Source organism: Aplidium turbinatum, chromosome 5, assembly GCF_918807975.1.
Source record: "Aplidium turbinatum chromosome 5, kaAplTurb1.1, whole genome shotgun sequence".
In the NCBI taxonomy this organism is placed as follows: Eukaryota; Metazoa; Chordata; class Ascidiacea; order Aplousobranchia; family Polyclinidae; genus Aplidium; species Aplidium turbinatum.
Genome location: NC_137476.1, coordinates 38,688,395 through 38,700,815, shown reverse-complemented (window position 1 = coordinate 38,700,815; position 12,421 = coordinate 38,688,395). Strand labels below are relative to the sequence as shown.

Here is a 12,421-nt window from a genome sequence, read left to right as displayed (position 1 = left end):
CGTATCTATATTTTGCAATTTATTTCAGAAATTTATTATACATAATTGCATACACAACAGCTAACTGCTAAAATGCTATCTATTGCTCGTACAAAAATGTTTCATTTGGATGAAGAATCGATTAGTCAACTTCAGTATTGCGATGATAGCGATGATGAAGATGTTTTGGTGCTTGATGAAGAAGATATTGCCTTCTTTTAAGATGATTTTAAAAATGTTGTCAACAATGGTGGTGATTGTCCAATTGAGGTTGTTATTGAACCTCTAAAACAAGTTCAGCTGGTCACACATCTCAAGCTGAACCACATGTGGTAGACCATTCTTCAATGATGTCAATGAAAGCCAGTCACTGACAAGAGAATGTTCAAGATCCCATTTTGTTCACATGGAAGAAGTCTAGGCCTACTGGTACACCTGTAGGCCCAGACTGTCAATTGTCTAGTCTAGGCCTACTGTGCACAACTAAAAAGTTGGAAAACAGGAGAAACAATAAATGTGAAGAGTGCAATATTTTCCTTTGCAATGTGAATGGCAGGGACTGTTTCATAATGTACCATCAAGTGTAAGTGCATGTTACAATAGCTTTCGATGATACACTGTTAGACCCTAAATGTTCTTCATTGTGTATTACAATGTTCTGTTTTGTTGTTTTGTGAAATTACAAAAATTTGCATACATAGTAGTACGGTACGCATCCTAAAAGTTACTTCTTTTGCAGTAAATGCTGTAGGTGGTAGGCTACTTCAAGTTGGTAGTGGTAGACATCCACTGCAATACCATATAATACAAAGCCTGCATATGAAACAGAAGAATTTGTTTTGTAAAACTTCTGTCTATTGTGTTTTTAGCCATGTTTTTTAGTCACTGTAAGAGCAAAAATTAAAAAACCAATGTTTAAGTATTGCGGATAAAAAATTACCGTTGAGGACCGATGGGACATATATGTCCCATGCGATATCTCCGGCATATGAAATATTTTTTTAATTTTTTTTTGATAGAAGTTTTTTATATGACATATGAAGTGTAAACAAACAAATTCTACCTAAAAAATTTGTCGGGAAAATTAATGGTCCTTAAAGGGTTAAGTTGTAAAGAACTGCGGCAATTATCTTTGACAGGGTACGTAGCCTACTGTACAACGTATATGTGTGACTTTCTAATTTCTAGTCTTATCGCCACGGACCACCTGGGCAGTCGTCGCGGACCACCAGTGGTACGCGGACCACAGTTTGGGAAACCCTGCATTAAATTACCTCGGCCTTGGGTGTGACCAGGGCCGGATTTACCAATAGGCTAGGCAGGCTGATGCCTAGGGCCTCAACGTCCAGGGCTTCGAAATTTGGTTTCGAAGTTTGTAATTCTTTTAAAAACTTGACAAGTTAATATCCTACCATCGGGATATTTCAGCCTATTTATATAATTATGCAATTAAGTTATCACATTTAAAAAATCGGGATATTTTTGCTCTTCTGTGGATTCTACTCCCGATATTTCACATACCGATCAGTTAACTTTGATTATCAGATACGTGTCTCCTGTAAACGGTTTACCAAGTGAGAGATTTATAACTTTCCTTGAGCTGAAAGATCACTCTGGGGTAGGCATGGCAGATTTAGTGCATAAATATCTCACTACTGAGCTTCAGCTTGGTTTTAATAAATGCTGAGGGCAGTCTTATGACAATGCTGCAAAACATGGCTGGTAGGTACATCGGTATGCAGCAAAAATCCTAGAAAGAAAGAAATTTGCAAAATTTATTCCATGCGCAGGTCACTCCTTAAATTTGGTAGGCCGCTCAGCTGTTGATTGCTGTCTTGAATCAGTGAACTGTTTTGGCATCATCAATGAAATTTACACCTTTTTTCAGCTTCCACAAAGAGGTGGGCAGTACTAAAATCATTTTTGCAACCTCAATCAAAAGTGCCAAAACATTTGTCGGATACTAGGTGGGATGCACATGCAAAAGCCACGGAAGATATTTTGGAAAGTTACAGTGTCATCACCAATTCTCTCAGTTATTTGCACTCCAACGTAAGTGAGAAGGGTGATACCAGACTTCATGCTAACAACCTTTTGCAAAAAATGGAAAAATTGGAATTTGTGTTTATGTTGCATTTTTGGTCCAGAGTGCTAGGTCGTTTTCACAGGGTTAGCAAAGCCCTTCAGAAATCTGAATTTTTATTAAGTACTCGTGCCGAATTGTACAGTTCACTTGTAGACGTTCTAAGCGAAATTGAGATGAGTTTAACGAGTTTGATCAGCAAGCAAAAGCAACCTTGCCGAATATTAACTACAGAGCTGTCACTAGGAGACAAAGAAATGCACCTGACGCTTTAAGTGAACTCTCTTCAAACGAAAGGTTTAAAATAAATTCCTTTATCCCTATGCTCGACGCACTTGAAGCCAATTTAAGAAGAAGAGCAGATGTGTACAGTGACATTGCAGAAATGTTCCTCTTTCTTGCTAATCTGAAAGCAATTAAGGTAGAAATTGTACGAGGCGTAGAACTTTTAAAAGATGCGTATCCGGAAGATGTTGACCCGAAACTTACTGATGAACTTCCACATTTTCATTTGTACAAATCCAGTCGAACAACTTCCTTCAATTCTGAAAAGCGAAGTTGAAAAAGCAGTCAAACAGACGAAAAATGGAAATGCACCCGGAGAAGACCACATACTAATAGAGATGGTCAAAGCAGGGGGGATATTCTACTCGAACAGTTTTGTGACTTATTTAACAACGTGATCGAAACCGAAAAAGTGCCAGAACAATGGAAGAATGCTATAGCCTAATTACTTTTCTCTTTAAAAAAGGAAACAAGAACGACCTTGCAAACTATCGCCCCATTAGCCTACTCTCTCATATTTACAAACTATTTATGAAAATCATCAAGAACAGAATAAGCAGCAGTCTAAATGAAAACCAACCCCCTGAACAAGCAGCTTACAGAGAAGGATTCTCTTGCATTGATCACCTGCATGCAGTTGTGCAGATCTTAGAGAAGATGAATGAATACCAACTTCCCATATTTATGGCATTTGTTGATTATGAGAAGGCATTTGATTCCATCAAGCACTCCTCTGTTTTTAATGCAATTCAAATTTATGGTATATCAGATAAAATAGTAAACATTATCAAAAATACATACACAAATCAGAACAGAGAAACTAAGTGATAAAATAAAGATTCAGAAAGGGGTGCGCCAAGGTGACACTCTTTCACCTGTTATGTTTACAGCTGCAGTTGAAGAGATATTCAAGAGGCTGAAATCTGAGACTGGACTTGTCATTAATGGACAACTGCTGAGCAATCTCAGATTTGCAGATGACATCATCCTTTTTGCACAGTCAGAATATACTCTTCAACAATTGCTTGAAGAACTGAATCGAGAAGGGAAACAAGACGGAATGAAGATGAACAAGAAAAAGACAAAAATAATGTGCAACGAGATAGCAAGGAAACAATCAAGGACGGGTATTTTGATAGATGGAGAAAAGATAGAGGAGGTTGATCAATACAAATATGTAGGGAAAATGATAACACCAGGAAACGACATCGAAACTGAAATCACCCAAAGGATAACATCAGGCTGGAGAAGATTTGGTCAACATATATCACTTTTTAGAGCAAGAACATTCTAATTAGCCTAAAACGAAAAATCATGGACGCAGTGATATTGCCAACATTAACATACGGACCAGAAACATGGTCACTCACAAAACAACAAACAAGAAAACTGGCAGCAGCGCAAAGGAACATGGAAAGAATATTATTAAGTATAAATAGAAAGACAAGATTAGAAATGTAGTCATCAGAAACAAAATTGTATCAAAGATGTCATAGAAACAGCAACAAACCTAGAGCTGAGCGATATTGGTAAAATAATTTCGATACGATATTACCAAAAATAAAACGATATTATCTAAGTTTCGATATTTTACGGCGAATCGCAAAGCACGGCTTTCTATAACTGCATGAAAAACATACTGAGCACTATGGTACTGAAATGAAGAACATTTATTGCAAACAATTGCTGCGATTTAACTGTCGCAAACTAAAGATTTTTGGACAAAAATGTCAGCATGTTGACATTGCAAGGTTTTAGGCACGATCTCTTCTTGGAAACAATTGAGCCACTAAGTGAAAACACCCTTTCACTACTAACACTGGTGGCTTGAATGCACAGAAGTTTTCTTGCAACTTTTGCAAGTGTAGGAAAAGTTAGTGCATTAGCTCGCCACCATGTACAGATGCAGCTATCCTTGTTGATAGTTTTTGATGCAAAATAGAGATGCAGCTGTGAGTAGCAAAACAAAATAAAGTATCTACCTAGCTGTAGCTACGGTAGGCTACGGCCGCTACGGTAGGCTACGCCGCTACACTATGCTATGGCCGCTACACTATGCTACGGCCGCTACGCTATGCTACGTAAATTCAGTCAGCTTGCAAGTTTCCTATCGTATTTACCGGACTTCATCCTTCGCAACAACGCAACACGTGGGAATCAATAAGCAGGATTGCGTAATCACAAAGACTGCTCGCAATGCGTAAATAATTAAATGCACACACACTGAGTTGTCTGCGCATGCGATGTCTGTGTCACTGCGCATGCGAAAATGTTGCTATAATTTCAGTACATTTATAAACGATAAAATCGGAGCTTTGTGAATAAATATCGCTGCCGAAAAAATATCGTATCGTATCGAAATATCGTAATATCGCCCTCAAACCTAAAGTGGCAATGGGCGGACATGTAGCAAGAATGACAGACAACAGATGGGCCAAGATAACTACAGAATAGACACCAAGATATGCAAGAAGAACTAGAGGGAGATCAAAAAGAAGACGGCGAGATAACACAGAAGAAAAGATTAGCACCACCTGGATGAGAACAGCGAAAGAAAGAATGGTGTGGAAACATATGTGGAGGCCATCTGCCAGCAGTGGCATGACCGGCTGATGATGATGATGATGATGAATGTGGAAAATGAAAAGAACGAAGAGTTTAATGCACTCACATTTTTAACATTAAGCAATGACATGTGATGTTGTTTAGAGAGAAATTCTAAGCTCAAAAATAGGGAGGGGCCTCACAAATGGAATAGCCTAGGGCTTCTCATGGTGTAAATCCGGCCCTGGCTGTGACGTCGCGATTCTACTCAAACTACAACAACAATATTGATAGGCCTAATAGCACCAGTCACTTACTTCTTACATGTTTCAGGCCTGAAAACGAGTAGTTAAAAGCAACAGTTAGCAATACCATTACCATCTTCCATTAACTAGGCTGCCTATAGAATTTTTTATATTTTTTGCAACATCATTGATCAAAAACTTAATTTTTTCAAGTATCTAAAATGTGATCTTGATTTTCAAGATCACCACAACTAGTGATTTTGCCCATCTCTGGCTATTTGTATACAAAGAAGGAGCCCTGGCGTGCTTCAAGATGTACGGGTGTACGTCAAACTTTGCTGTGGCTTCGGGAAATTAGCATATCACGTCTCGTGTTCATTGCTTTGACTAGGCCACAATATGATTCGGTGGCCACTTAAACAGATCAATTCCCAGTGAGATCCCAATGACAGCGAGGACACTGCCAACCAATCAGAAAATGTTTAAGTGGCTACCATCATTGTGACCCTTTTAGCACACAGCCAGAAAATTGATTTCTGTTTGGTTTGGTTACTCCTGTGCAGACGAAAACATGGATATGGCAGGTGTGAGAATCGAACTTACGACACCGAAATAACTATTCTACTTTCTTAACCCAAACCCTCTTTTCGTCGACGACGAAACGTTCACTTGCTATCAGAAGTGTTTATCTTGTTTTACTTATAACTTCTGATTGGTTCGATGTTTACTGAGCTTTTACAAAACTTGCTGTGCTAGAGTGGCTGCCAAAAACATAAACGCTCAAAACGGCTTTTCTTTGGGTGAAAGAAAAAATAAAAATGACTTCATTATACTGAGATAAAGAGATTCAAAATGAAACAAACTGTTTATTACCATGAAAAAATTTCCTGTGATAGCAACGCAGCGCTTTCATAAGTCACATGGTAGGCGAGTTTAAAACATTTCTATGATTTAATTTCAGATTTATACAATCACCAATAATGCAATACCTGAGCTTATGTCGTTATGAAAGTCTGTGACATCATTATCCAACGACCAATCATGCAGAAGGTTTTCATCATGTGATTCCATGTCAAGTCAAGCATTAAAAGTATGCGTCATGATGGATTAGGTAAACTTTTGATGACGTAAGGAGTTTTAAATCAATTTTTGTAGAAACTTGTTTTTTTTGTAAAAACGTTTCCTGTTTACTTATGCGCCTGAAATAAACATTTTAGATAAAAGTCTGGGAAAAGAAACCTTATTGCACTTTTGAACAGAAATTCATGAAGTTGCTCAACTGGAAAACGCTCAACTGCTAAACTCTTTAGGAGTTGCAGATAAAAGCTTCACAAGCTAATGCTCTGACGTCATGCGAATCATCTCGAGGGAAAACAAACCGAATGCCGTCCACTAATTATGATATCAGCAATATCTCATCAACATTTAAACAACGTAAAACTAACAAGACCGAATTAATTCGAAGATGGTTTGCCATTCCAACATGCATGCACAATTGCACAGTGAGCTCTTGTATAGTTTATATTTATACCGTAATATCGTCCCAGAAAGTTTGCAAGAACATCGATCCCTGTTTTTAACACGCTCCAATTTTCCAGAAGAAAATTTTTTCATGGAAAAGAAAAATGAAAATAACTTCTCAACTTCCACAACCAGCAAAATTCATAACCAGCAACATCCATAACCAGCAACATCCATAACCAGCAACATCTACAACCAGCAACATCTACAACCAGCAACTTGCACAACCAGTAACATCCACAAGCAGCAACATCCATAACCAGCAACATCCATAACCAGCAACACCCATAACCAGCAACATCCACAACCAGCAATATCCATAACCATAACCAGCAACATCGATAACAAGGCATTTTTACTTTTTATTTCAAAAATCATTAGAGTTGTTGACTGTTTAGTGTTTATAAATGTAATTTTTTCCGTTTATTGAAAGAGTTTGCGACCATAACTTAACGCTTTCTTGTCCTACTTATAAGAGCCATCACTAAACATAGGGGCCCACTAGTGGCTTTCGACAGGAAACCAAGATAGTGCTCACACGGCCCTGAACGTGACCAAGTAGGCTACCCCACCTGGATCTGCTCATATCTAAAACAAACAATCTTAAGACAAACTACCCAAGAAGAATTAGGCATACACGTTTGGTTGTGAAACAGTCAGCATGGTGGAAACAAGGCTTACAATAGCCTAAGCTTACTTTCCCGTTGTTAGTAGCCTATGTTCAAGCATCTCATCCATTCTAATTGACCTTGCGCGTTTACTAAATGACATTGATTCAACGTTACAGCAATGTAAATCAAATTGAATGCACCACTTCGTCATCGCTTTGGTAATTACAGACGTAGCCGTTTCCTCTTTGAACACTTTATCTTTCCCGTTCCTCCGTTATGGTTCGAAGCTAAGCCAACTGGAACTGCATCACTTTTGGTTTCTGTTCATAACTTTTGATCTACAGTAAATTTTGACACTAACCACTGCAACATATTATTCGTCAAATGTTAAGTCAGCTCTTCAATTTATGTGAGAAGCTAGATTTTGTTATAACAAGTAGCCTACGTGTCTTTTTGAAGTAAGCCTAACCAATGCAGCTTACAGCATCTTCAAATCATTAGGATCTTGGAGCATAAACAACAGCATTCACTTTGAAAAGAAACATCTTTCATTTTAATAACTAGCTAAAACTAGAAGCTTCAACACAGCCTTCACGTCTGCGCGGGTGGATAAACAATGACTTTAAACGTTGCCAACATTGGTCGCTGCCATTGTGACTCCATCGCGATTCTTTGTTTAATGTTTAACTTTTGTCGTCGCTTCATTATTGAACGGTTAGGTGGCACTTCAAATCAGACCAGATCGAATGTGACGTCACAATCCGGATACGACTTCACCAAGGACTGTTGTAAGCAGTGTTTGGATAACAAAAGAAATTGTTGTATTTCAATACATCTGTGGTGACGTAACGCTATTTGCGACATATTCCAATACGCCAAACAAGGCTGGACTATTGGCTACTACCAACTGACCCATAGCACCCTACTTTTCCCAAATGGAGAAACAAATTGATGCCTTTGAGCTCTGAACATAGCTTGCAGGCGAATATTAAAAGTTTCACAGAAATTGATAAAAAAATTAAAGGCAATGACCTCAAATGTTGGAGTATTAAAATTAGAAGGGGACGAGTTTTGCAATTGAAAAGAAAGCAATCAGCATGCAGCAAGATGTTAGAATATCATGAAAGTAAAGAACATCGACAACCGATGGAAGTTTTCTTTTTTTCTGAATTTCTTGGGGTGTTCAGTGCACACCTTGAACACCCTGAATATACGCCCCTGGTGGGCCCCTATGTTTAGTGATGGCTCTTAAAAGTAGTAGTGCAGGCTCTTAGAGGAATCTTTAGGCTAAACGTGTTACACGTTGTTTTTTTGCATATTTTTGCAGTTGATCAACCCAACTTTGATTTTAGTGGGTGCCGCAACTTTTTGGGTCACGTGATCACCCCCAAATCGGGGATTTCCCCAGAAATCACGTTTCAGCTCTTTTTACGTCATTTTTGTGCAATTACATATTTGATTTTTGTATATTTTAACTTAAAAAGCACATACAAATAAGTGAGACAAAATAAACACAGAATAATTTGATTGATGACGTCATTATGACGTCATCACATATATTTTTTGCTTTTTTAACCTATTTTGGTCGTTTGCTGTTGGTTTTCGATGTTAAATTCCTCCCATACGTAATTGATATTAAAAAAATTCGTACGACAAGTTTTTTCAAGTTACAAGATGGAGTTTAGAAAGTCAAAAGCATTTCTTGAATGATCAGTGTGGATTGGAGATGAAACGTCAATGTGGATTGAAGATGAAACATCAGAGAGGATTGGATATTTTGTGGTCGAATCGCATGTTTCGTACACGCATGAACAAAAACTTGCCCATTTTAAGGATTTTTTCTTACAGGAACATCGAGAGCCACAAGTAGACTGATAAAACGGAACAAGCTGATTTGCATCATCATGTTCCCAACCCCAAGCTAAAGGAGAAGGTAGTTGCTGAACATTTACGAGGCTTGATTTCCGTATTTCAGCTTCATATATCGCTCTGTGTGAATGCTGCATCAGAGCAGCTGACGTTGGTGACAGCTTTTCAATAGTGCAACCATTGGTAAACATCATATAACGGCATTCGTCTACATCCGTGATACTAGGACCATTGCCATAAAGAGCTATGACATACTTTTGTATGTCATTTATAGAACTAGGTGAGCTTGAGAAATTCAGAGAGTTAAATAAGCCACACATTGCGGTAAGATTAAGCATCCAACAATCCCAAGCCTTTTTTTCCAAAGACGAAACAGTATCACAGATTGTGATAGCATAAAACAAAGGTAAAGAAGCGCAAATCATCGGAGATTGAGGTAAAGATGAAACAATATCATGGATTAGAATGAAGCGAGTTTTTTCTCCAACTCCAAATTCATTCCATAGTTTACAGATTTCTAACTTGTCAAAACACGAAATTGCAATAATTACCACATCAGTATCTACTGTTTTGACTATGGCATCGGATTTTCCATGTTTCACATGGAGAAACATACGGGTGTCTGCCTCTTCGTGATCACATTGGGAAACCTCAGACATGTCCAATGTTTGATTGGAGCTGTATCTAACGATGTTACAACAATCGTAGACAAGTTTGGATCGACTGAAGTTATCACAGCTTGTTGAACCAGTTGATATAACGCAGTTTTGTTGCTGTCATTTCCCAAAACTCAGACCAGTCGAGAGGAAGTCGAGTCCTACTTGTGACAGCCACGTAACATCCAGACCCTGTTTCTTGCAGAAGATAAGCCTCAAATAGCTACTGCCATCACAGAACATGCCAGCAGTGTGATGTCAGGCGATTATGAAGTAGTGAAAGAATCTGCCTCGAAAACCGATCACTACGTCCTTGATGGAGGGTTCTTGTTGCATCGAGTGCCAGGAAACTGGAGATAGTTATGGGTCTATTGCACAGTCGTATGCAGATTTTACCATTCGTCATTATCGCTTAGCAACGGTGGTCTTTGATGGATATGGTGGTCCGTCTATCAAAGAGAATACCCATCAAAGACGCGGCATGAACCGGGTTGTTCAGTTTACTGTAGACACCGAGTTCATTGGAAAGAAGGAGCAGTTCTTGTCTCAAGTTTCCAACAAAGAAAGATTAATTTCTGCTCAACTGAGAAATAGAAGCTGCAATGTGATGAACGCACCAGGTGATGCAGATGTTGACATCGTCAAGACGGCAGATGGACAGCCCTCATCGACATAGTACGACTTTAATTGGTGAAGACACGGACATTTTAATATTGATACTACACTATGCTGACACTGACATTAAAGACCTTTACTTCAGCTCCGAAAAAGCTTACGCAACCAATATACACGACATCAACAAATTTAAAGCAATCATCGGACCAGACATAATTAATTAGCCTATGCTTACAGCTCCTCTTCATTCATGCATTCACCGGTTGTGATTCAACGTCAAGGATATTTGGTATCGGGAAGAAGACGCTTTCAAGAAACTAGTGAAACATCAACCAATAATCAAAGAATGTGCAAATTGCTTTATTCTCCCAAATCAGACAGACCACATCATTAAGGATCTTGGAAACAAAGCTATGACCGTTATGTTTGGCAACGATGGCAGTAGTAACCTAGAAACACAGCGATACAATACATTGGTCAAGAAAATTAAAACAGCCAAGTCCTTTGTTCACCCTGAACGTTTGCCACCTACATCATCTTTTACCAAATTCTACTGCCTCAGAGTTTACTACCAGATTATGGTCAGGATGGATAGGCTATTGACGATGGTATGGATGCTCTAGACTGGGGATGGAAAGTAGACAATAACCAGATGGTTCCAATCATGACGGACATGAAAGCTGCCCAGGACTACCTACTGAAAATGATCACTGCAATTGCGAATCGTGTCCACCTCACTGTAGTTGCCGGAGATTATTGGCTATGATGCCATGCTGGATGTGGACCATGACAAACTGGTTCATGTGTCCATACAGCAATCACATAATTACAGACGATGACATCGAAAGTAACAGCGATGAGCATTAATAATACTTGATCCATTTGCTTTCTTTACGCTGATTATGTCAAGAGTCTACATGACCACATCGTATAAACTCTTTATACCTGCTCAGTTTACCCAAATATAATTATATAGAAATTTAACGGGTTTTTTAATAAACAATACATTGTTATTGTACATTTTTAATTGTTTTGGCAGCCATCTTGAATTTATAGGCTATCAGATAATTTAACAGTTCTGAGAATGGTCTCATTGACTTTACAGGGTATGAAAACCTAGATATAGACACCAAAACTACATGTTTTGGTCATATGATAACTGAGTTAAGTGAGTTATGGTCAATTTAGTGTTATTTTAATGGTTTGGCGGCCATCTTGGTTTGCCATATTGAATTTATAAGCTATCAGATAATTCAACAATTCTGAGAATAGTCTCATTGACTTCACAGGGTATAAAAACCATGTTTTGGTTATATGATGACCGAGTTATGGTCAATTTACTATGTTATTTTAATGGTTTGGCGGCCATCTTGGATTGCCATATTGAATTTATAGGCCATCAGATAATTTAACAATTCTGAGAATGGTCTCATTGACTTTACAGGGTATAAAAACCTAGATATAGACACCAAAACTACATGTTTTGGTCATGCGATGACCGAGTTATAGTCAATTTACTATGTTATTTTAATGGTTTGGCGGCCATCTTGGTTTGCCATATTGAATTTATAAGCTATCAGATAATTCAAGAATTCTGAGAATAGTCTCATTGACTTCACAGGGTATAAAAACCATGTTTTGGTCATATGATGACCGAGTTATGGTCAATTTACTATGTTATTTTAATGGTTTGGCGGCCATCTTGGATTGCCATATTGAATTTATAGGCTATCAGATAATTCAACAATTCTGAGAATGGTCTCATTGACTTCACAGGGTATAAAAACCTAGATATAAACACCAAAACCACATGTTTTGGTCATATGATGACCGAGTTATGGTCAATTTACTGTTTTGTTCAATGATTTGGCGGCCATCTTGGTTTGCCATATTGAATTTTCCGGAAAGTGGTTATGGTCAATTTAGCCTACTGTTTTGTTCAATGATTTGGCGGCCATCTTGGAAGCTATCTTGAAAATAACCACTTTCCGGAAGTTGGATTCCTTAAGATTT

At 38.2% G+C, this 12,421-nt stretch overlaps 1 protein-coding gene across 2 annotated transcripts in view; it reads right to left on the bottom strand.

The window, feature by feature from the left end:
* LOC145769999 (ATP-dependent RNA helicase homolog DQX1-like) overlaps window positions 1-6,328 on the bottom strand; it is a 39,679-nt gene extending 33,351 nt beyond the window's left edge. For both annotated transcript variants that reach the window (XM_082581574.1, XM_082581575.1), the window contains exon 1: window positions 6,126-6,328. In XM_082581574.1, the coding sequence (XP_082437700.1) occupies window positions 6,126-6,207 (82 nt within the window). In that variant the 5' untranslated portion in view covers window positions 6,208-6,328. The remainder of the gene's footprint in view (window positions 1-6,125) is intronic.
* Window positions 6,329-12,421: the final 6,093 nt, after the last annotated feature.